Below are 25601 nucleotides of genomic sequence, written 5' to 3'. Positions count from 1 at the left end.
TCACACCAAGAAGTCCCCCAGCTCTCTGGACACCAACTGGGTGTCCTACAATTCAGTTAGGACTCTAATCACCCAGAGTTAGAGCAGACCCCACCGGTGCAGGGCTCAGTCCCATGAGATTACCCCCAATTCAGACTCCAGTCACAAGTCCAGGTGGTCACATGTACTTCTGACCAACCAGCTATAAATAGGGGGTTCCCGCCATCTTCTCCTTGGGTTTAATCATTTGCTAGACCAGCTGCCAAAATTCAGGGAAACATTTACTGATTTATTGTAAAGGATACAACTCAGGGAAGGCCATTTGGAAGAGATGAGTGAGGTAAGGTACAGGGAGTGCCAATCCTCCCCGGGCACACCACCTTCCAAGCTCCTCGGTGTGTTCACTGAATCCTGTCCTTGAGGGGTTCTATGGAGGCTTCATCACGTAGATGTTGTGAGAAATGCCCTCACCCATCCAGTGCCAGAGGATGGAGACAGAGACACGAGGTACAGCGAAGCGAGACTTTAATGGCTGTCTTACATGAGCTGGTGTCTGATGGGCAGGCACACTCAAAGTGGTTACATCAAGCAATTTGTTCCCTAATGTGCAAGTCCCTCCCCCAGTTCCTCATTGGCTGAGTACTATGGGGTATACAATCTTCCCAAATGTTGCCTAAGTTTCATTATTTCCTTAAAAGGTATTTATGGTTCACTTCCTGCTGACAGAAAGGGATGGACTCAAGACAAGCCCACAAAAAAGGCCTGCCAAAAAGTCTTGAGCAGGGAGGAACCAGGAAATGAAAAGAACAAAGGGCTGGTGACCAGCCACCGTCTCGAGAAGTTGTTTCTCAAAGGTGATGTGTTTTTACAGTAACTTCCTGAGAACGTGCATTCTCAGGGGTTATCATACCTATAAGCTGGTTAAGCAGCTTCTGTTAGGCTATCCTTGAAAATGAATCACTTAAGCTATTTTCTTACAGATGTGACTGATGAAATGGTTGGCCTTAGTGATTAAGTCAACCTCCAGTCCTCTCACCTCCCCAGAGGTCCAGGGCTGGGGTGGGTGACAGTTTCAACCCTCTGATTGAGGTTTGTTCCAGCAACCAGCCCCCATTCTCCAAGAGTCACCTCATTAGCACAAACTCAAGCATGACTGAAAGGGGTTTATCATAAATAATAAAAGGTGCTCCTCTGGAAACTCCAAGGGTTTAGGAGCTCTGTGCGAGGAATGGGGTGAAGACTAGATGTGCTTTTCTTGCTACATCATGATACCACGGACCTTGATGGAGACTTTTACACTTCATCAGCAGAACAGACTGGCATCACCTTGACTGACCTTCACTCACCCTTGAAGCAGGCTGGGGTAACTGGTGACCAGGGGAAGTTGAGCCTGGGCTATAGCTGGGCTCATTCATGCTTGCACGTGAGTGCAGGAAGAAGTGGCATGGAACAGTGGGAGGGCCTGTCTTGTCCTTCTCTGCTATAGGATTAGGCCCAGAGCCCCAACTAGTGCCATTTGTCTATCCTTCCATCGCTCAGGCAGGGAAAGCCCAGAGAGGAATGAGATCCAGCCAGGCCCTTAAGGAGCTAATGGACCCAGTCCTAAGGGCTATGGGTAGGGGAGGGAGAGGGCAGGAGAGGAGGGAGGACCAGGGGAGGGGGGGGCAGGAGGGGAGGCCATGGGAGGGGGTAGCAGGAAGGGGAATCGTGGAAGGGGGTCAGGCGGCGGAGACAGGGGAGGGGAAGGGTAAGGGACCAGGGGAGGGGACGGTAGAGAAGGATGCATGCAGTTTTTCTGCAAGCTCACCCCAGGCAGTGGAGCTTGGAAACAGCCTTGATGAGCAGCGCACACCAAGCAAGGGGCAAAGGTGTGAATCTGTGGTCTGTGCACAAGGAGCTTAGTTCAGATACTGGGTTCTTTGATATCTTTTGCTTCCTATTACTTTTCCTTCCCACCCCTCTGTCTCCTGTCTGCAGCCCTCATAAGTCACCGTTTTTCAGTGGAACTTACGTTGCAGCGGGTGAGATTTAAGTATGACTTTAGAAGAAATTAGTGCAATTCTTTCATAAACTAGGTAGGATGTAACTTTTCCCCAGCTTCATCTCCCGCTGCTCTTTTCTCTCCCCCATCCCAGCCCTACTCCCTTCACCATTCTCCCTTATCCTGGTTTTAGACCATCTGCAAGTTTTTGTCACTCGTCCCTTGAGAGGAAGGGGCTATGTCCCTCCCTGGAACCTGGGCCAGACTTAGAAACTGGCTAACCAGCAGAACACAGCTGAAGTGCTGCTCTGTGACTCCAGGGCCAGATCACAAACGACAGGACGGATTCCACCTTATTCTCTTGGGATTCCAGTCTTGGAGCCTGACCACCAGCTGCGAGAAAGCCCAAGCAGCCCGTGTGGAGAAAAACTGAGTCCCCAGCCGAGTTCCAAATGACAGCCCACAGTGCTTGCCAGCCCTGGGTAGATCACCTTGGAAGCAGGCCCTCCCGTGCCTGATCCACTTCCCGGCCAGCACTGCATGGAGCCGAGCCTCCCCGGCTGGGCCCTGCCATATCGCAGTCATGAACTGAGTAACTGACTGCTGTTGTTTTAAGCCACCAGGTTCTAGGGTGGCTGCTGTGCAGTGGTAGGTAAGCAGTGCTCTCACCACCCCCAGACACTGCAGCACGCGGTGGCCCACGCTTCTGCTTTGGTCCTTCTCTGGTCCACGCTGACCATTCCAGACAGCTGGCCCTTGTCTCAAACAGTGAGCTCTCATTCCTCCTTTACAGCTCAATTCAAATATCCTCTTCTCCGTGAAGCCTTCCATAAAACCTCCCTTACCCTATCCCACCATGAGGGAAAGTAAGGTTCCCTCCACGAGGCTCCGCAGTGCCCCTCCCTCGTGCCCACGGCATTTAGTTTGCTTTAGCTGAGTGGTGCGTTTGTGATCAGCCGCCCTGGACAGACGCCAGTATCTGTCTCAAGCATCGCGTCCAGCCTCTGTCCTGACTCTGCACATCACATCCCCACCACATCTTGTGAGGGCTGATGCCAAGAAGATGCCTGTGAAAGTAGGTGAAGTCGAACTAAAGTTTAAAGGCTTTGAGACGCATGAAAGACTGACCAAGAGAAAGTTGGAATTCTCTCTCTCACAGCTCTTGAAAAGAAAACCACATGTATTCCCTCCTCCTGGCATGAATGATATGCCCTCTGGCCTGCAGCTAAGGGAGTAGATGGATGAGCCCTGAAGGTCCTGAGTTTCAAAGATGATGGTTCCCTCAGCTCTATGCTCTGACCCCAAGCTTCATTTTATTGTTGCTAAAAGTCCCTTCCCTGAATTTGTTCAGCTCTGAAGAGCTCTGCCCTGCCCCCGCCTCCCCCACTCCACACAAGGATCCCTAGGACGTCTCACAATACACTGCAGGAAGAGGGGCCAAGGTTTCAGAAACTAGAATTTGCCAGAGTCAACAGTACATACACAGCAATATGTGTAGAGTTATTCAAAAGGTATTTTCTCTGCATGACTGGTTAGGGCATATTTATAGAGTATAGTGCCTTGGCAGGTCTTTCAAAAGATATGTGACTTTAGCCACCATTCTGATATCACTGTTTTTCTTTGTGCCTCTGAGGGCTTCCCTAAGCATGTCTAAGGGTCTGTGCGGACCTAGGCCACCACCATGTCTGTGAAATGAGCAGAACAAGCACGGATAGAGCTTTCTAAGAAGTTCTCGTGCTTAGCACTTAGAGTAAGTCAGAGATATTTGTACACCCACATTCACAGCAGGGTTATAATACCAGAAGGTGGACGGATAAGCAAAATGTGGTGTATGCACAAAATGGAACATGTGAAACTTGAGGACATTATGATGAGTGAGGTAAGCTAATCACAAAAAGATACTGTATGATCCCACTTATATGAGGCACTTAGAGGAGTCAAAATCATAAAGACAGAAGGTAGAATTGTGGGTGCCAGGGGCTGGTGGGAGGGGGCAATGGGGTGTTATTTAATGGGTGTAGAGTTTCAGTTTTACAAGATTAAAACAGTTAGGGAGATGGGTGGTGGCGATGGTGGCACATTATGACTGTATTTAATACCACCGACCTATACACTTAAAAATAGTTAAGATGGTAAATTTTGTCAGGTGTATTTTGTCACAATAAAAAAATTGAAAAGAAGGGGAATACAATATTGATTTAGAATTTTAAAAATAATTCCAAATTATGAATTTTAAGAAGCTGGCAAAGACCATAAAAATCACAAAACCTAGAAAAATTATATATTCTTTTTTGTTTGTTTTTGTTGGTTTTTTCCAAAACTTTACTGAGATGTAATTGACATACAATAAGCTGCACAGATTTAAAGTGCATAGTCTAAGTTTTGACATATGTATACATCGTGGAACCATCACCACAGTCAAGTTAATGAGCATATCCTTCTCTCTCCCACGTTTCTTTATTCCCCTTGGTGACTTTTCCTTCCTGCCCTCTTCAGCCCCCAACCCTGAGCAAACACCACCTGCTTTCTATCACTATAGACTGGTTGGTATTTTCTAGAATTTTTTATAAAAGTAATCATGAGATATGTACTCTATATTGTTTAGCTTCTTCCAATCGTGATTTGTAATCCTGAAAAAAATATGCAAAATTAATCGGAAATGAAGGCATTCACAGGAAGAATTCAAATGCATTTAAAATTTTCTGCCACATTGTATTGAGCCACGTAACTATGTAACCAGTCACTCTGATACTACAGCGTTGACCTATTGATGAACACGTGTAGGAGTTTTGTCACTGGAACACTTGCTTCACCATTTCACTGAGTTGGTGGCAATTTTTGTGTACCATTTTGATGGAACCACCAGATTTTATCAAGATGAGATGCACCAGTTACTCTTAGAGCCATCTGATGCATGGAGCCTGTAGCACAGTGACTTCATACACAGAGTACTCATATAGTGCTACTACCAGTTGGAGCCCTGTATTAGTCCGTTTCTGTTGCTTACAACAAAATATCCAAACTGGGTGATTTCTAAGAAAATGAAATTTATTGCTTACAGTTTCAGAGGCTGGGAAGTCCAAAGTCCAGGGAACTCATCTTGTGAGAGTCTTCCTGGTGGTGGCTTTACAGCAATGCAGGGGTCTCACGTGGCAGAAAATGGCAGAGCAGAGAGAGAGACTCTCACGTGCTCTCCTTTTAAAGCCCTCAGAACCACGCCCCAACCACCGTTATTAATCCATTCACTATGGCATGGTCCTCAGAATCCAATCATCTCTTCAATGCCCCACCTTTCAATTACTGTAGTAGGATTTCCCACCCTCTTAACAGTCACAGTGGGGATAAAACTTCTAATACATAAAACTTGGGGGACACAATTCAATCCATATCAGGCCCACAAACCCAAGAATTTCGATGAGTTCTATTTTGTGTGATTCCTGTCAGAAAAGAAAACAATGCGTGGTGTGTTTGCAATCACATTCACTCAATATCAACTATTTTTAACAGGAGAGAACTTCTGTCTTGGCCGGGGCTTGATAAGAACCAGATCCTCTGCTGACAATTTTATTTGTTTGACTGTTGGAAGAATGTTCTGCAGACCAGCTCCTGGCGCAGTGTACCCCCCCCACACAAACAGTGGTGGGCATGGTGGCTCGTTCTCTCCGAAACCACTGCTCATGCCGTGTCTGTGAGGCTCATGGTGATGCACTGTGGGTGGTAGTCTCCTAGAAGTCACTCCTACACCAGGATGGCTGGAGATGGCTCATCTGTACAAAGAAGTGGCTGTGAACAGCATGAATATGTCCCACTTAGCCCAAATTAAATTTGTCTTAGCTGGATCTTAGCTGGATCCTCCAAATGCCCTCAGCCACTCAAACATCACCCAGCTAAGGGATGATCAGCCAGAGGAGAAGTCAGGATGGAGAGAGATCAAGGTCTTACCCAATTGCAGTTAAACTTTCTTATTTTTGCATATTTTACAAAGTGTTTGGCCACAGGAATATGCTGTTAGGCCCTCCCGGGAAAGGGAGGAATCCATGCAAGTGAGAGGCCCTGCATCTTTCCCAGCTTTGCAGCAAATGCTCCCAGCCCAGAACCACTGAGCTGGCAAGACGTGGGGGCAGGGTCCACAGACTGTAGGCATTATCCACGGCACCTGGAAACTCTGCCTGGCAGCCCTGTGCCTCAAGAGCCCATGCAAATAGGGGCTGAGGACACCGCCTCCCCACTTGTTGTAGCTCTCCATCAATCAGAGCATCACACGAACTCAGCCGTGTCCTCTAACCAGGGTCCCAGCATCCTCCCCTTGGGTCTGGAAGGTTTTTCTGTGGGCATGGTCTGCCTCTTTAAAGCAGTAGGGTGTGCGCTGACCCCAAAAGGAATGAGCTGCAACCAGGGTAATCCTGCTGAGCTCATCCCCCATACCTCCTGCCAGCCCCTCCTCTGCACTGTCAGGAGGGGATTAGAGGAGATGCCAGTGGATTAAAGGGGTTCATTTTGTTACAACCTCTCCCTTAGGACCACCAGCCCCTCTCCCGGAGGCCTGCTGGTCAGGTAGGGTGGCTCCTGTTAGCTGCAGCTTGGGGCAGAGAATCTCTTCTCCCACCAGGCTTGCCAGGGCCCAGAAGGCAGACGACTCAGGACATCCTAGGGCTGTGTGTGGCAGACAGACAGAGCTCATGGTCTGGGGCTGCTGTTTCCTCTCCCCACACCCTGACCCCAGCAGGAGCGCCATGCCCGGAAGCCCCAGGTTCTGCCTGAACCCCAGCTCTGCCCATAGTAGGACTCCCTGCCATCAGCGGCCAGGGCCCTGGGCCTCCCTGCAGAAGACTGCGGTCATCCTGTGGCTGCTGCTGCCCAGCACCTCCCTGTCCCCCACGTGGGATCAGACCAAGATTCCTCTGGAAACGTAAGCACAGAGTTAAACCCCCAACCTTCCCAGCTTCCTCCCGCTGGCAGACCTCAGTCCTCTGCTCCCCTCCTCCACCTGGGACCTGCCTCTGGGCTCCTCCCTGAGGGCTGCGACTGCCCATGCTCTTGCTGTGATAACCTTTTCTTCACTAGCAGCCTCTCCCTCCAAAAGCTCTGCCCTGTGCAGAAACCTGACCCCCTTGAGCAGAACTGACCAGTGGGGCTCCTGCTCCTGGTGGTCCCCAGTGAGCACCTGCGGGTAGATGCTCTTCTCAGGTCACTGCTGGGCAGAGGCAGCTTGGAGGGGCTGTGTTGTCTCTGGAAGTGGTCACTGTGGCTCCTCAGAGATCTGTGAGGAGATTTGTATTTTTACATCCTGAAAGGGTAAAGCAGTTCTAAACTGACAGAATGACTCATGCAAACAGGAGGTGGTTTGTCCAGAAACTAGGCAAAGTTGGATTTTGGTGGCCCCAGTCTTCCCTTTCCATACCTCTCTGCCTCCTTCCAGACCTTGATCCTACACCCTGCCACCAAGACCAGCTCCAGGGAAGACTCTGGTATCAGTCCCACCTTGGCATCAAGTTCAATGACTGGGCAGCCTCTCTGGCGTGTTTGACGGACAGAAACGTCCAATACACTGGGTAGCGGAGCACTGGGAGCTGCGGGGACTGCCCACTCGGTGCAAACCTAGGTCAAGGATGACAGTCAGGCTACCACAGAGCCACTGCCAGCTGCGTGTCTCAACACAGGTGGGGACAGGAGGGCCCCACTAATGCACACTGCTGTGCTCAGCCGTGTGGGCAGTGGCCTTGGGCCGCATGGCTTCCCATCGGGCTGCGTGAGCCCCACTCACTCCGCGCCTGGCTCCATGCCGGCTGCTTCCCAAATGGCATATTCAGTCCGCACAGCAGTTCAGTGAGGTGGCTAATACCCCTGTTTTTCAGTTGAGGAAACAGAGGCTCAGAGAGGTCACTAAGTGCTCCCTGCGTTTACCAAGTCAGTAAGTGAAAGTGCCAGGACCTGAGCTCCAGTCAGCCTGGCCTGTGCTGTCACCGTGATATCCGTTCAACAGCTTTTGAGAACAGCTTTTATCCCCAGAGCACACCGCAACCAATAGTAGAAGGCAAGCTCCAGGAACAGGCCGAGGGCCAGGGGAGGGTGGCTGGGATCCAGATCTCGTGGAGCAGACAGTCCTCCCCCGCCCGCGCCCTCGGCCCACGCCTCCTCTCCCCTGTGTCTTCGCTGTCTCCCTCCTACTGAACCCATCTTCTCAGTCTCTCTCACCCCAAAGACCACAGACCCCTCTCATGTCAGGCTGCTCGCATCCCCCATCAGTGCTCAGCCTCCACCACCTGCCTGGGCCTCCTCCCAAATCTGTTCTCGACAAGACGGCCAAAGACCTCCTCGTTGCCCAATCCGGTAGACACTGCTGGTCTCACCTCCGGGGGCCATGTTGCTCTGGACACCAGCTGCTCCCTTCTTCTTGAATCCCGGCTCGCTTCATTAACGCTGTGTTCTGCGGGTTCTCCTCGGGCCCCTTCCTCTGCTTGCCCTGAATTGTTGGTGTCCCAGTTTGTCATCACCCACAGACTGCACTCTCCCTGAGAGACTCCACCTACCTGCAGAATTTCAATTCCTACCCATTTCTAATGACTCCCAGCTCTGTCTTAGACTCACATACCCCAAAGCCTATGGACACCACTTCCTGAGCATCATGTGAGGTTTTAAATTAAGTTTGTCTTTCAACGTACAATGTGATTGATGTCTTCTAGAACTGTGCAGCGCACAACCTGGCCAACATCACTCAGTAGCCCTGCAATGGGAACCTCACATTCAACATAGCCCAAGCTGTATTCACTTTCCACCCTCCCCAACCTGCTCCCTCTGACCGTCCTGATATTCCTAATTTTATTTAATAGCACCACCATCAGCTCAGAAGCCAAGCTGGAAACCTGGAAGTCATTTTTGAGTCCTCTCAGCTCTTCTGTACTTTCTCCCTAGAACTCTTCTTCTAAATCTCTTTGCTTGGCTAACCTCTACCAAACTTACAACACTCAGACCCCACCTCCCCCAGAAAGCCTTCCCTCACCACCACTAGCCCTCCCCAAGCTTCACTGGTGCCCCTTCAAACACATATTATGTTTTCTGTATGTGAAGAGTGTCCCTCTAACTGAAGGTTTTGCAAAGGTGAGGACTGTGATGTGGCTCCAGGCTGTGCACAATGCTGGGCACACAGTAGGACCTCAATAAATATTGGTGGAGTGACTGAGTGAATGCTGATCTTGAAATGATCATTCAGGCAAACTACTCTTGCTCTATCTGGAGGGGCTCAGACACGGTCCTGTGTGCCCACCCCCAGGCCCTGTGAGCCTGCCGCAGATGGCAGGACCACTGCACTTTTGGGTAGAGATGGGGCCGGGCAGTCCCCGCCAGGCTGTCTACACCCAGGCTGCGGTGTGACCTCCCCTTACCGACCCGGCCTGCCCTGTCCTCAGCCTCAGCAGAGGCAGCACAGAGCTTTTTCCTCCCACCCCTTGCCTTGTGCCATTTCTGAGCATTCAGCAGAGGGTTCAGTGGTTCCCAGCAACCTTGAAACACTGGAGTCCCTGTTTCATCCTTGCCCTGGCCTGGACCTGTCCACCACTTCTTCCCCTCCTTCTCCGTCCTCCACTCTCCAACCAGAGCCCTTGGGGTTTGGGGTCAGGCTCAGTTCTGGGCTCTTCAGCCCTGCCCATGACCTTTAGCAGGAGCCCCAGCCAAGGGTGTTCACCACACACCAGTGCAGTGGCTGAGCCCCTAGGGTGTTCTCTGGGTCTTCTGCCCTGGCCAGGGCTGCAGCTATAGGACAGAAGCTCTTTGTGTGTATGTTGCTGAGCGTATGTCAGTGTGCATGTGTGTATGTGTGCCCAAGTATGTATGCGTGAATTTCTGTATGTACTGTGTGTGTCTCTGTGTGTTCATGTGTGCATGCATCAGTGGGTGTCTACGTGTGTAGACCCGTGCTGTGTGTATGCGTGTATCTGTATGCATCTATGCATGTGTGTGTCTCTGTGTGTGTGTATACACATGTACTTTCATTGCCTGGCAGAGTGAAGTTGTGGGCAGACACCTTTGGCAGGGACCTGTATAACACCGTGACCAAATATTCGGGCTCCCTCTTGCTGCAGAAGGTCAGTAACCCTCTTCCAGGGAGCTCACGGGGTGGTCAGAGGGCAGTCAGCCAGGGTGTCCTTCCTGGTGGAGAAGCAGAATCCCCAAATGTCAGTGCTGTGAGGGGCCTTGAGGTCATCTAATCCAATCCCCTCATTTTCAGATGGGGAAACTGAGGCCTAGGGAGGTGACTGATTTTGCTCAAGTCACAGAGCAAGTCAGTGGGGGTAGTATGGTGGCGTGGTCACAAGCCTTGTGTCAGTTCAGATCCTCAGGAGGCTGATGCTGGGATGGAATCAGACCTGCAAGAGATTTGGGGGGTGGGGTGCCTGTGAAGAACAGAACAGGATAGGGAGTGGGCAGACTGGGTGCAGTGGGGAGGACAAGGCAGGAGGGGGCCAGAGGGTCGTGGTGCTTGGGGCCCTAGGGGCTGCTTGGGCCCTGTGTATGGAGAGCTTCCTGTGTCTCCACTCTCAGGACCTCCAGGACTGTCAGGGGCCGGAGCGTCCACTGGTGCCCTGCAGAGGTCTGAGCCCACACCACGGCTCCTGGGCAGGAAGCAGGGCCTGGTGGAGAGGTCGATGGTCCAGCATGCCACCTCTAATTTACTGATTACTTTATGTGCAGATGTGTGGCCGGCCTGTCCCTTACCAGATTATAAACAACTTCACTTTTCTCTATTATTTATAATTCCCAGAGCAGTCTTAATAACAGCTTGCCCTCCTCTGTTATTACCAGTCACCAGGAGCCTTTATTCATGATTTAGTTACCACCACAACTCCACGAGGCATCTCTCCTCCTTGTGAATGATGCCTTTGTGCCAGCACATGGCACATGACCACGCTGCAGCCCTGCCTCTTCCCTCTTCCCACAGCTCCCAGGTCCTCTCGCTGGAGGAAGTGTGAGGAGCTGGGGTGGGCCTGCTTCCCTGGCTGGGTCCCCGCAGGCCACTGTAGTAATGACGGGGAAGACCCCACCTTGCACTCACAGCACACACCCTGTTGCCAAGCACCATCTCATTTTCTCATTTGTGCCCTCCAACCCCAGGTGAGGATGACAGAGCGGTAACCAGGTGACCGTTCCAGGCAAAAGCATTCTGTAAACTCTGTGCCTTCTAGAGCACTCACTAAAGTTACGTGAAGGTCACATCCTACAGACGAGGAAACTGAGCAAGTGACTCGCCTGAGATCCCACCAGCAGGTTGCGGTGCTGGGTCATAGATGTTTGTGATATGCACACTCAGTGGGGGATGGTCTCCCCAGGCTGGAGAGTGAGCTGGAAGCCTGTCCTCCAGGCTCCCCTGGCCCATGGGCCACGTGCGAGGCAGCTGTCCTCAGCGCCGCAGCTGCTGAGCTCTGTCTGGACAGTGGCGATGCAGGTTCATGCCGATGTGTGCAGGGCCGCACCGATACGGCAGGCATCTTATAGTGCGCTGGAGGAAGATGAGCTGGTTCAGGGCAGCTTCATAGGCGGTGTGAGCAGGCCCCAGGAAGCAGCATGAACCTGCACGGGGAACGCGGGCGTGGAAGTTGGCCCCGCACAGGGTCCCTGCTCACTGGCTGTTGACTGGTCAAGTTCGTTGACTTCTCTGAGCCTTGGTCTACTCTCCCTGTAAGGATATTAACCGCAGTGTGTCTAGAGCCCCAAGGCAGAGGACATTTGAAAGAGGCACTGCTGCTATTGCTGGGCGACTGTGCAGGGAGGAGAGGGCTGGCCTCGCCTCTTCTTGCAGTGAACGCATTGTTGAAGGGATGGAGGCTGTGCCTAAGCAGGTGCAGACATCCTGGCACAAAATGAGGTGTGCCACCTCACTCACCCACTTTCTCCTGATCAGAAATACAAGGACGTGGAGCCCAGTCTGAAGATCGAGGAGGTGGATGGGCTGGAGCTGGTGAAGAGGTTCTCAGAGGACATGGAGAACATGCTGCGGAGGAAAGTGGAGGCCGTCAAGGTACTCCAGGTCCTAGGACCTGCGAGGGGATCTCTCCCCGGCCCCATGACTGCTGGACAGCCCCTGCCAGTGTCACGGTGCTGCATCGTCCCACCCCCAGGACCCTCTCCTACCTTAAGGGCTCTGTCTGCACCTTCATTAGGCAAAAGAATCCTTGTCGAGGAGGGAGTGATGGGGAGCAAGAGGAGGGGCAGAGGGCTGGGACTGGAGCCCTGCCTCAGGGGGCACCGCCCTGTGCAGTAGGATCAACCTACAGTGTTAAGAGGGATTTGCAGTCACGAGATCGTGCTCAGTGACTGGCGCAGAGCGGGGTTTGGAGAGAACATCTGGCATCACTGACTGAAGGGTGGGCAGATGGCAGGTGGGTAGACGGGGGTGCCCCTCGATGGAGAGCCAGCAGAGCAAGGCTCCCTGCCTCTCCTCTCCCTTTTCCTCCTCTCTCTCCCCCCTGCGGCCATAAGGGCCACCCTTCATCATCCCTGAGGGCTCTGAGGGCCATGTGGGCAGCAGAGGTGCTCACTGATGGGCCCTGTGCTCAGGTGACTCCATCACTGGACACCCACTGAGCCTGGCTGGGTCTGGTAGAAACAATGTGTCCTTCCCTGGTGCGAAGCGTCTACCCAGATGCCTGTGGGGACCTGAGTGATGTGAACCAGTAGATACAGTGTGGTTAGAGAGCCAGGACTTGGACCATCCAAGACCAGTGCGGCCCCTGAAAGGACTCTCGGGCCAGCCATGCCCTTTGGGGAGTCAGGAGACAAAAAGAGAGGAGATGGGCCAGGTGGTTGGCTGGGGATAGGTGCTGAGGCCTGCACTGAGCAGCAGGGGTAAGGACTCCCACCTTCCTCTGCACCCCCACCTCTGGGGAAATCCAGTGTCACAGTCACCGGGGCCTCTTTCCCATGAGTTACAACCTATAGCCTCTTTTCTCCAGGCCCAGGGGCAAGGGATTTTAGCATCAGGAACCTATGAGAAGATACTCAGGGACCCAAGAGCCCCTCCTGGGCCCCAGGGTCATGCACCGCAGCAAGAGGACTGCACCCTCACAACATAGCACCAGCAGTAAGGCCTGCTTCCTTCCCCAGCAGATGCTGTCTAAACAGCCTGCCTGGGTCTAGCACAGACACAGGACGTGACACACACCACTGCGGGCTTTGTCCTGTGGCTACAGTAGCAGGCAGTCCTAGGAGCCCCCAATGCTGGGGCTGTGGGCTTCCTGGGCTCCAGTGTCACTGTGCCCTTCCCATAGCCTCAAACGTGGAAAACATGGACACCAGCCCCTGCTCCCTGCCTTGTGTCGGGGGTCTGAGGGGGCCGCAGACCTTCTGTGAGGGTGCCCATGGGAAGTTTCCCGCAAAGCAGCACTGAAGTAATTTTTGTCCTGTGGAATTTCTTTGTCACATTCTAGGAATTGGGGGCTGGAGGGAGGCAGAGACTCTCCTACCCAACTTATGCTGTATGGACAGGGCCCAGGAGGCCCAGCAACCTCCCCACAAAGCCGAAACAGGAGCGCAGGCCTCGGGCTCCCAGCTCTACCTCCCCTGATGCTCTGGTGCTGCTGCTGCTGCTGCTGCTGCTTTTTAAATTTGTATTGGGGTAAAATACACATAACATAAAATTTACCATTTTAACCATTTTAAAGTGTACAATTCATTGCATTCAGTACATTACAATGTTGTACAACCATCACCACTACCTAGTTCCAGAACTTTCTCATCACCCCAAACAGAAACCCTGCACCCATTAAACAACTGTACACACCCACACTCCCTTCTCCCAGCCCCTGGCAACCACCAATCTGCTTTCTTTCTATGACTTTGCCTATTCTGGATATTTCACATAAATGGAATCATATGACATGTGACTTTTTATATCCACTTATTTCACTTAGCATAGTATCTTCAAGGTCCTTCCATGTTGTAACACGTATCAGAACTTCATTCCTTTTTAAGGCTGAATAATATCTAATTGTATGTATAGCCCACATTTAGTTTATCCATTCATCTGTTGATGAACATTTGGGTTGTTTCCACCTTTTGGCTTTGAATACACACACACACGCACACACACATTTTAACAGACTTTATTTTTTAGAGCAGTTTTAGGTTCACAGGAAAATTGAGCAGAAAGTAGAGAGAGTTCCGTATACCCTCTGCCCGCCCCCCCACACCTCCACCGTATCAGCATCTGCCACAAGAGTGGTGCATGCGTGACAACCAGTGAGCCTGCACTGACACAGCAGTATCACCCAAAGTGCACAGCCTGCATTAGGGTTCACTCTTGGCATTGTACATTCTGTGGGTTTTGACACATTTGTAATGACATGTATCTACCATTACAGTAGTATCACACAAAAGAGTTTCAGGGCCCTAAAAATCCCCAGCCACTTGCAACCGCTTGTCTTCTTACCATCTCTAGTTTTGCCTGTTCCAGAACATCGTGTAGCTGGAATCGTCCAGTGTGTAGTCTCTTCAGACTGCCTTCTTTCACTTAGTGACATGCTTCTGGCTCTTGGCTGCTGTGAATGTGGTGCCTAAGTTCTTGTTTGTGTCCCTGTTTGGGGTACATACCTAGTAGTGGGATTGCTGGGCCACATGGTGACTCTGTGCTGCAGTCACCAAGGACCCGCTGGCCTCCTTACCCATGATTTTTGCCCTTTGTGCCCCGTCCCTCAGAGCCTGGTGGAGGCTGCAGAAGAGGCTGACCTGCGGCATGAATTCAACAAGTCCCTGGTGGTGAGTCCTGTTTCTAGAGCTGGTGCCGGGAGGGAGAAGCGACTATGCCCCAGCCCTCAGGGCCAGGGTAGCCTGAGGATGGGATGGGGGCGGCCATCCACTCATTTGATATATGCATGTCACTCATGAACTCATGGCAAAGCCCTGCTGGCCTCTGGAGCTGAATGTATGCTTGACCTCAGGAAGCTCACAGGCCAAATAATGCCAGTATAAGGCGTGCAATGGGCCATGGAATGGCCAGTGGAGGTCAGGAGAGTGCAGAATGGAGAAGGGGCACAGGAACTCCTGCAGACGGGGGGTCCTGAGGCCTGGGGGCTGGGCAGGCCAGGCACAGGGAAGGGGTTTCTGGGCTGAGGAAAAAGAAAAGTGCAGACACAGGAATAAGAAAACTCAAGGCTGGTTGGGAAAACAGCTGGGGGGTCAGCTCTGTGTGTCCAGAGGATGATGAAGCAGAAACCCGCCCTGGAAAGGTAGGTAGGGGGATGTGGTGGGGCCTTGAATGCCAGGGAAGGAGTCTGGCCTGTCTGCAGCAGAGGGTGACTAGTACAGGCAGGCTGGAGGGGACATGGAGCTCGGTGGGGTGGCCTTAGGTGGGGGCAGTCCCGCTGGGGGTGCCCAGGGTTTGGACGTGGCCATGCACAGGGAACTGGGAAGAGGCTCTGATTCTGTGGGTGGAGATCCCTGCAGACCCTGCACCACCTCTGCTCCACAGGGCCATGGGCCCTGCCTGAGGTACCATTCGGTGCCTCGAGGACCCCTTGCACCCTGGAAGAAATGGGTGGTGCTCCTGAGGTGTTGTTGTCCCTGTGTCTCTGCATGCCGCTACATATGCCTGTCTGTCCCCACCTCTGGCTGCGTCCATATGCACTAAACGAGGTGGAGAGCTGATGCAATGATCAGGACACTTGACAGCAAGCTGACCCAGGAAGCTGTGCCTCTAGTGATCTGCAGATGTGTTGTCGTGGCCCCAGTCACCCCGACCATCCCCGCAGGCCTCTGACCCACTGCTCTCTTTCCCCTGCTCCCCCGCTGTGCTCGGCTGGGCTGCCTCCGCCCCAGTTTGACTATTACAACTCGGTCCTGATCAACGAGAGGGACGAGAAGGGTGACTACGTGGAGCTGGGAGCCGAGTTTGTCCTCGAGTCCAATGCGCACTTCAGCAACCTGAGGGTGAACACCTCCCTGAGCAGCGTGCAGCTGCCCACCAACGTATACAACAAAGGTGACCACCTGTCCTGTGGGGGACTGGGGGCTGGGGGTAGCGAGGCTGTGGGTTTTCCTGATTTTTTCTCTGTTTTCCGGAGAAGCGCTGCAGCATCATAAACTTTCTCCCCAACCTCCTTGATGGAGGGTGAGAAAAGAAATAATTCTACACACCCCAAGCACTGGGAAAAAACTTGGTGTTTGCGAGTAGAAGGTGTGAGTGGGGCTCTCCAGTGAGATGCCAAGCAAGTTCTGAAGTTCATCACTGTTCTGAAGTTCAGCAGTGTGTGTGTGCACAAAGATTTGGTCACTGTTGCTTCTGACTTACCGTTTCTTCTATCATCTCACCCTTCAGACCCAGACATTTTAAATGGAGTCTACATGTCTGAAGCCTTGAACTCTGTTTTTGTGGAGAACTTCCAGAGAGACCCAACATTGACCTGGCAGTATTTTGGCAGCTCAGCTGGATTCTTCAGGATCTACCCAGGTAAAGACATCATGTGGCATCTCCATGATCCTCCCGGCTTTTTATCTGGGAATAAGGCAACAGGGGTACTGAAGATGGACCCTGGCACTCAGCCCTCAGTGAATGGGGCAAATGCACCTCCAACCTGTTACTGGAGAAGAGGGTCTGGGGAAGTCGGATCACTGAACTTCTCACCCTATCCCCTACCAGGTTCTTGACTCCACCGCAGGAAAGAATTCAAGGGCAGAATCAGAGGAGAAAGCAAAAACAAGTTTAATAGAAAGCGTAGGGAATACACACTTCACAGTCAAAAGTGCAGGCTGACTCAAGTGAGTTGCTGTCCCACTTTTTTATCCCGGCTTCCAACTTTTATAATTGGCTATCTATACACTCATGCTGCCCGTGAATATGCAGCTAAGGGGATGGTTCCCTGTTATGGAACTCTTATGTAATTCCTGTCCCACACATGCTGTTTGTTCCTTTTTGCGTATGCTCAGTACTTAAATTCCTGCATATACACATAGTATACTTAAAATACACTTAGTACTCTCTATTGCCTCCAGCGGAAGATCATTCAAGGCCAAACTCCTTTCTACTGAGCATGCTCAACCACTGAAATTGACCAAATTTGCCTCCTGTGGTTTCAATCTCCCAGTGTTGGTGCTGAAAATAGGTGCAACACACTACAGTAACTGGGACCCAGAGGAGTGGTCTGAGGCCCTGGGAGTGGCCAGAGACCCACCTTCAGAGAAAATGAGCACCTCCTATCTCAAACCCACACTGTACACTGCCTCACAACATGATATGCACTTATTCATAAAGAGCTGTTGAATGGATGAATTAGTGAGTGAGTGATTCCTCCCAACACCATGGCAACCAGCCAATGAATACCCACATGGAGCTCCTATGAAAAGCACTGTGGAAGATGCAAAGGAGGATAAAATAATTCTTTATTTTAATAAGTTTGCATTTTAATTGGAAAAATGAGGCATATTCACTTGAAGTATTCAACAGCAAGGCAGAAAATGTCACAGGTCACTATGTGATTAGTGGCCAACTTAATAAATAGAGTGGGGAAAGCTTCCCTGTCCACCAGTAAAAATAGAAAACAAAAACATGTACCACAACGTATGCAAGAGTTCTACCTCTTTTTACTTCCCATTTAGAATAATTCCCCTCCACATTTTACCCTGACTCATTTTCATATTTTAGCACACCAGAAAGTCTTAAAGTTGCCCCACTTTTCTGAGGCAGGAAACCAGAAAGGTCCTAAAGGACCCCTCTGTGTCCTCAGGCTGGAAAGCCAGCCCCTCTCTTGGAGGATAAAGGACCTCTGGCTCTTGTACCTCCCTTGTCAGCATGCTCCTCCTGCATTTCTGGGCCAATATCCACTATTAGCCCTCAGTTCCACTTGTGTTCTCTGGAGCCTGAATGAGTGAATTTGTCCTTCTTCCATGTAGCACCTTCACAAGAAACTCACATATCCCTCACGTCCCCTCCAGGGTAGATCACCTGTAAACATTCCTGCCACATCAGGGCTTCCAGAGACATCAGCATGAGTAGAGAGGGGGCATGTCTCACACATGCACACATCTGTGTATCCACAGCTGCCCTCAGGTAGACAGGATGAAACTGATGATGATCCTGGGACATAGTCATGGTGCACTGTCCCCATAGGTCCATGCGGGACCGTTCTTATTTATTTATTTTTAATTTATAGCATGATGAAAGCCTTTCCCAGACTATTACCAGTACCTTATACCAACTGTGTGCTCCTCCTGTAACCTGCCTCTACCACCCAGCCCTCACTGGCCAGTACAGATATCTTGCATTTCCAGTTTATCACTCTGTTTAGGGTTTTGATGTTTGTTTGTATCTCATGTTTACACACACACACACACACACACACACACACACACACACACACGTGCTTTGAACATGGGTGTGCAAATATCCATCCATGACCCTGCTTTCAATTCTTATGGGTATATACCCAGAAGTGGAATTGTTGGATCATATAGTAATTCTATTTTTAATTTTTTGAGGAATCTCCATATTGATTTCCACAGGGACTGTACCATTTTACATTCCCATCAACTGTGTGCCAGGGTTCCAATCTCTCCACATCCACTCCAACACTTGTTATTTTCTGTTTGTTTGTTTGTTATAGTAGCCATCCTAATGGGTAGGAGGTGTATCTCATTGCAGTTTTGATTTGTGTTTCCTTAATGACTGATGGTCTTGAGCATCTTTTCTTTTGCTTATTAGCCATTTGTTTATCTTTATTGGAGAAATGTCTATTCAAGTTCATTGCTGATTTTTAATTGGGTTGTTTATTGTTATTGAGTTTTAGGAAGTCTCTATATATTCTAGATATTAATTCCTTGTTAAATATATGATTTGAAAATATTTTCTCCCATTCTGTGGGTTGCCTTTTTACTCTGTTGACATTGTTTTTGATGGACAAATTTTGAAAATTTTTACAAAGTCCAATTTGTCTATTTTTTTCTTTTGTTGCCTGTGCCTTTTGTGTCATATGCAAGCAATCATTGCAAAGTACAATGTCATGAGGCCTTTTCCGTAAGTTTTTGCCAAGAGTTTTATAGTTTTAGGTCTTACATTTAAGATCCATTTTCAGTTAATTTTTGTACAAGGGTACTTTAAACAGTTAATGGAAAAATAGAATTAGAAGATAATATGAATCTTTCCATTCACTGTTTGAAGTACCCTCATATATGGTGTGAGGTAAGGGTCAATCATTCTTTTGTATGTGGATATCCAGTTTTCCCAGAGCTGTTTGTTGAAAAGACTGTACTTTCCCCATTGAATGGTCTTAGCACCATTATCAAAAATCATTTGATCATCTATATTCATTTCTGGCCTGTCCTATTTCCTTGGTCTATATGTCTGGTTTTATGCCAATGCCACACTGCTTTGATTACTGTAGCTTTGTAGTAAGTTTTGAAATCAGGAAGTGTGATTCTTCCATCTTTGTTCTTTTTCAAGATTGTTCTGACTATTCTGGGTCCCTTGAGATATGAATTTTACATGGGTTTTTCTGATATGGGTTTTTCTATTTCTACAAAAAACACCATTGGGATTTTGATAGGAATTGCATTGAATCAGTAGATCACTTTGGGTAATATTGACATCTTGGCAATATTAAGTATTTCAATCCATGAAAATGGGATATGTTTCCACTTATTTCAGTCTTTAATTTATTTCATTGCACAAGTCTTTTACTTTCTTGGTTAAGTTAATTTCTAAGTATTTTATTGTTTTTGATTGTATTGCAAATGAAATTGTTTTTATAATTTCCTTTTCAGATCGTTCATTGTTAATCTATAGAAATGCACCTGATCTTGTGTGTTGAGTTTGTATCCTGCTACTTTGCTGACTACATTTAATAGGTCTAACAGTATTTTGTGTGGAATCTTTAGGGCTTTTTGCATATAAGATCATATCATATGCGAACAGATAATTTATTTCTTCCTTTCCAACTTGGGTGACTTTTATTTCTTTTTATTGTTTAATTGCTGCTGTGAAATGAATGTTCCCCCTCCCCCAACCCCTGTATTAGTCTGTTTCTGTTGCTTATAACAAAATACACAGAACTAGGTGATTTATAAGAAAATGAAATTTATTGCTTACAGTTTTGGAGGCTAGGAAGTCCAAAGTCCTTCACATCTGCTTGGTGGCCACAGTGACCTGGGGATTTCACATTGCAAGATCGTGGAAGCAGAGAGAGCAGAGAGAGAGAGACTCTCCTCTCTCTTCTTTTAAGTCCCCAGGACCACACCCCTGGTCACCATTTTTAATCCATTCACTGTGGCATGGCCATATAATCGAATCACCTATTCAAGGCCGCACCTTTCAATTACCATAATAGGATTTCCCACCCTCTTAACAGTCACAGCAGGGGCTAAGTTTCTAATACATAAAACTTGGGGGACACAATTCAAGCTTCAGTTGAGTTTTGGCGGAACATAATTCAGTCCACCACACCCCCCAAAACTTAATCTCCACTGTAACAGTGTTAAGAGGGTGGGAAATCCTACTATGATAATTGAAAGGTGGGGCCTTGAAGAGATGATTAGATTGTGAGGACTATGCCCAAATAAATGGATTAATCCATTGATGGTTTAATGGTGGTCATGGCCATGGTTCTGAGGGCTTTAAAAGGAGAGCACGTGAGGAGTTCTCTCTCTGCTTCTGCCATCTGCCATCTGCCATGTGACACCCTGCCTTGCTGTGAAGAGTTACTGACCACCAGCAAAGCTCTTACCAGGTGTGTTCCCTGGACTTTGGACTTCCCAACCTCTGAAACTGTAAACAATAAATATTGTTTCTTTACAAATTACCCAGTGTTGAGCTAGGGCTGGGTCTAGAGCTCACAGACCCCTCAAGCCCATTCACAGACTGGGTCACAAACCCATCACAGGCAGGTCTATGAGCTAGGTAACTGGCAAAAAGGTCCTTGGAGCCATAGGTTGGAGAGCATGGCATGTAGGGCAGACACCCAAGGCAGTAAATGCCAGCCAGGTGGCAGCGCTGTGCAGGCGAACTAACTCCACCCACACACAATTTATTTACAAAGAATGTGCTGCACCACCCCCAACCAGACCTAAGGTGAGGGGGCCTGATTAAGTTATTCTATTTTCCCAACAATCCATCCCTTCAGGGTCCCTCGCTGTACAATCTACGCATTCAGAATCTTCCACAATGTTCCCTTAGCAAGGATAAATGACCCTTACATTTACATATTACATTCCATTCCAGTTCCAAAAGTCTTTAGCTTGTTGCAGCACCAACTCAAAAGCCCAAAGTCTCATCTGAGACTAAAGGCAAAACTTTTTTCAGCCATGAACCTGTAAAGAGTCAAAAGCAAGTTTATCTACTTCCAAGATACAGTGGGACAGACATTGGGCACACATTCCCATTCCAGAAGAGAGGGATAGAAAGGAAAAACAGGCCCCAAACAAACCCAAAACCCAAACAGGGCAAACATTAAGCATACCGGGGAACCTGGACTCCTAAAGCCCTAAAGCGTTGGGCATCCTCACCCTTACAGCTCTGCCAAGTGCAGCCCATTGAGCTGCCCTGGTGCCTGCAGCTTTTCCAGGCTGGTGCTGCACATTGCCAACAGCCCCATAGTTCTGGGCTCCTGGAGGCAGTCCTACCATCCTGTCTCCACTAGACATTTCCTCAGTGGGGGTTCTCGGTGGGGGCTCCAACCCCACTCTCCTGCTCCACATTGCTACGTAGATGACCTCTGCAGCAGCTCTACCCCTGCAGCAGGTCTCCACCTGCGGTCCCTGGCTTTTTCATCTTTGGAAATCTAGGTGGAGGTTGCCATGCCTCCACTGCTCTCACATACTGCTGGCCTGCAAGCTTAACACAGCATGAACGCCACCAAGGTTTTTGGCTTTTGCTCTTTGGAGGTGCTGAGGCAGGATTACTCCAGCCAGAGCAACTGGGATGCAGGGAGCAGTTTGCCGAGGGCAGCAGCGCCCCAGGTCCATTCTCCAGAGAAACTCAGTTCTCCTAGGCCTCTGTGATGGGAGGGGCGCTCTCCCAAACTTCTGAAACGCCCTCAGGGCCTTTTCATTGTCTTGGCTATCAGCCTCTAGCTGCCCCATCCCAGCTCCTGAATTACTTGAATCAGCTTGGCTTACATCAGCTATCCACTCACAGTCTCAGGAAGTTCTGCAGCGTTCACCCACAGTTCGAACAACTGCATTCACTCAGTCACTCTTTTCTTGGGCTTATATAGTACCTGTTGAGCCATCTGCTTTCTCAGGTTTTTACGGCACCCGACCAGCCATTGGGTTTAAGTGGCATCCTTCAAGCCTTCTTGGGTTTAAGTGGCACCCAGTGAGCCATCCTCCCCTTCCCAAGGGGTTTTCTTCTGTAGTGCCTGGTCTATGCTGCCTTGCAATATGGTGAGCAGCAACCAGATCCCAGTCAACAGGAAAGCAGCCATAGAGCACCCAAAGTGCTCCTTCTTCCACGCGGTTTTCCTCTCCTGTACCTGCTCAGAATCCTTCTATGACTATGGCAGTTGTTGAGCTAAGGCTGGGTCTGGAGCTCACAGACTCCTCAAGCCTGTTCCCAGACTGGGTCACAAACCATTCACATGCACGTCTGCAAGCTAGGTAACCAGCAGTAAGGTCCTTGGAGCCGTAGATTGGAGAGCATGGCCACGTGGGGTGGATGCCCGAGGCAGTAAACACCAGCCAGATGGCCGCACCATGCGGGTGCACTAACTCCACCTGCACACAACTTATTTACAAAGAATGTGCTGCACCACCCACAACCAGACCTAAGGTGAGGGGCCCTGATTAAATTATTCTATTTTCCCAACACCCAGTTTCAGGTATTTCTGTTATAAGCAACCTAAACTGACTAATACAATTGCTCAGCTAGAACTTCTGGCACTATGTTGAGCAGAAGTGGCCCAAGTGGGCATCCTGATCTTAAAGGAAAAGCTTTCAGCCTTTCATCATTGAATATATTTGCTGTGGGTTTTTCCAGAAGTGGCTTTTACATGTTAAGGTAGTTTTCTTCTACTGCCAGTTTGTTGTGTTTATCATGAAAGCATTTTCTGCATCAATTGGGATGGTCGTGTGGGTTTTCCCCCCTTTATTCTGTTAGTGTGGTGGATTATATTGATCGATTTTTATATGTCAAACTGTCCAGTCCAGGAATAAATCTCATCTGGTTATGGTGTATAATCCTTTTAATGTGCTGCTGAATTTGGTTTGCTGGTATTGTCTTGAAGATTTTTGCTCAATATCATAAAGGATATTGGTCAGTAGGTTTTTTCTGTTTTTTTGTTTGTTTCTTTGTTTTTGTTTTTATTTTGTGTCTGCTTGATTTTGATATGAGGGTAATACTTGCCCAGGGTAATGCTTGAGTTAGGAAGTATTCTCGCTTCTTCAATTTTGGGGAAAAGTTTGAGAAGAACTAGTGTGATATTATGATGTATATATTTTATGTTTCATCCACAATTCCTGGCTCTTTGCTCCTGTATGCCTTATTTCCGAAGTGACTAGAGCAATAAGAATATTTTTTGTTAAAGTATTTGACTTTTTGTCCTTGGTTCCTGAAGTAGCTCTTGAGTAATAAAGGTGAAAGACAGTCTCTTGTTATTTACAATAGCCCTTTCAAACACACCTAAGCTTATGTTAATGAAGCAATTCATGGAAAGCCCCCAGATGCCACAGGATGGTGGATGGTTGCCAAGGGAAACAGCCATATATACTCAGAGGGTTGGAAGTTTCAGCCCCACCCCCTAATCTCCAAGAAGGAGAGAGGGGCTGAAGGTTAAGTTGATCACCAATGGCCAATGATTTAATCAATTTTGCCTACATAACGAAGCTCCCATAAAAACCCAAAAGAACTAGGTTTAGAGAACTTCTAGATAGCAGATAGGTGATCACTGGAGCTTCCTGAAGGGTGGAATGCTGGGGAGAGCATGGAAGCTCCATGACCCTTCCCCCATACCTTGCCCTAAGCATCTCTTCATCTGTATCCTTTGTAATATCCTTTATAATAAATGGGTGAATGTAAATGTTTCCCTGAGTTCTGTGAGTGGCTCTAGCAAACTAATCAAACCTAAGGAAGGAGACTTGAGCACCCTAATTTATAGCCAGTCAGTCAGAAGCACAGATAAAATGACCTGGAGCTTGCAATTGGCATCAGAACTGGGGGTCAGTGAAGCAGTCTTAGGGACTGAGCCCTCCAACTATATTATCTGACACCATCTCCAGGTAGATTGTGTCAGATTTGAATTGAATTAGATGAATTGGTATGAGTTCTTCTTTAAATATTTGGAAGAACTCACCAGTGAAGCCATCAGATCCAGGGCTTTTCTTCTGGGGAAGATTTTGATTACTGGTTTAGTCTCCTTATTAGCTATAGGCCAATTCAGATGTTCTATTTCTTCATTACTTAGTCTTGGTAGGTTTTGTGTTTCTGGGAATTTGCCCATTTCATTTAGTTTATCCAATTTGTTGTCACACAGTTGTTCACAGTACTCTCTTTTAATCCTTTTTATTTCTGTAGAATCAATAGTAACATCCCACTTTAATTTCTGATTTCAATAATTTAAGTCTTCTTTCTTTTTTTCTTAGTCCACCTAGCTAAAGGTTTATCAATTTTGTTCATCTTTTCAAAGAATCACTTTTTGTTTTCATTAATTTTCTCAATTATTTTTCTATTTTCTATTTTGTTTATCTCTGCTGTAAACTTTATCATTTGCATCTTTCTGCTAGCTTTTGGTTTAGTTTGTGCTTTTTATAGTTCCTTAATTTGTAAAATTAGGTTGCGGATTTGAGATCTTTCCTGTGTTTTTATTTTTATTTTTAATTGATACATAATAGTTGTATTTCTGGTTTTGTTTTTGTTGTTGTGGTGGTGGTGGTGGTAGTGGTGGTGGCTGGCTGGTACAGTGATCAAACCCTAGACCTTAGTGTTACCAGCACCATGCTCTAGCCAGCTGAGCTAACTGGCCAGCCCTATTTCTTGTTCTGTAACACAAGCATTTTTAGCTGTAAATTTCCCCTTTAGCAATGCTTTAACTGTATCCCATAAGCTTTGGTATGCTGTATTTTCATTTTCGTTCATCTCTGTGTATTTTCTAATTTCCCTTGTGATTTCTTCTTTGACTCTTTAGTTCTTTAAGAGTATGTTGCTTGATTTCCACAAACTTGTGAATAATTTCAATTCCTGTTATTGATTTATAACTTTATCCATTTGTGGTTAGAGAAGTTACCTTGTGTGATATCTTTCAAAATCTATTGAGACTAAATTCATGGCCTAACATACAGTTTGTTCTGGAAAATGTCCCATGTGTACCTGAGAAGAATGATGCTGTTGTTGGGTAAAGTATTCTGTATATGCCCGTTAGATATAGTTGGTTTATTGTGTTGTTCAAGTCCTCTATTTACTTATAAATATATTACTTATTTTCTTTACTTATCCTGTGGTTGTCATATACATTATTGAAAGTAGGGTATGGAAGTCTCTAACTATTATTGTAGAACTGTCTATTTCTTCCTCCAATAACAATTCAGTTATTGAATTTATATATTTTGATGGCCTGTCATTAGGTACATAAATATTTACAACTGTTATATCTTCTTGCTGTATTGAACCTTTTATTAATATATAATGTCCTTCTTTAAAGTCTGTTTTGTCTAATATTAGCATACCAACCCTGCT

General features: G+C 48.3%; 1 protein-coding gene across 1 annotated transcript in view; it reads left to right on the top strand.

Moving 5' to 3' along the window:
- Window positions 1-6693: 6693 nt before the first annotated feature.
- Window positions 6694-25601, top strand: part of CACNA2D4 (calcium voltage-gated channel auxiliary subunit alpha2delta 4) — a 120460-nt gene continuing 101552 nt past the window's right edge. Inside the window, exons 1-6 of the mRNA XM_063076408.1 lie at window positions 6694-6869; window positions 9960-10041; window positions 11856-11972; window positions 14648-14707; window positions 15767-15929; window positions 16266-16397. Coding sequence (XP_062932478.1) covers window positions 6694-6869; window positions 9960-10041; window positions 11856-11972; window positions 14648-14707; window positions 15767-15929; window positions 16266-16397 — 730 coding nt within the window. The remainder of the gene's footprint in view (window positions 6870-9959; window positions 10042-11855; window positions 11973-14647; window positions 14708-15766; window positions 15930-16265; window positions 16398-25601) is intronic.

Source organism: Cynocephalus volans, chromosome 1 (assembly GCF_027409185.1).
Source record: "Cynocephalus volans isolate mCynVol1 chromosome 1, mCynVol1.pri, whole genome shotgun sequence".
Taxonomy (NCBI): domain Eukaryota; kingdom Metazoa; phylum Chordata; class Mammalia; order Dermoptera; family Cynocephalidae; genus Cynocephalus; species Cynocephalus volans.
This window is presented reverse-complemented; position numbering and strand designations above follow the sequence as displayed.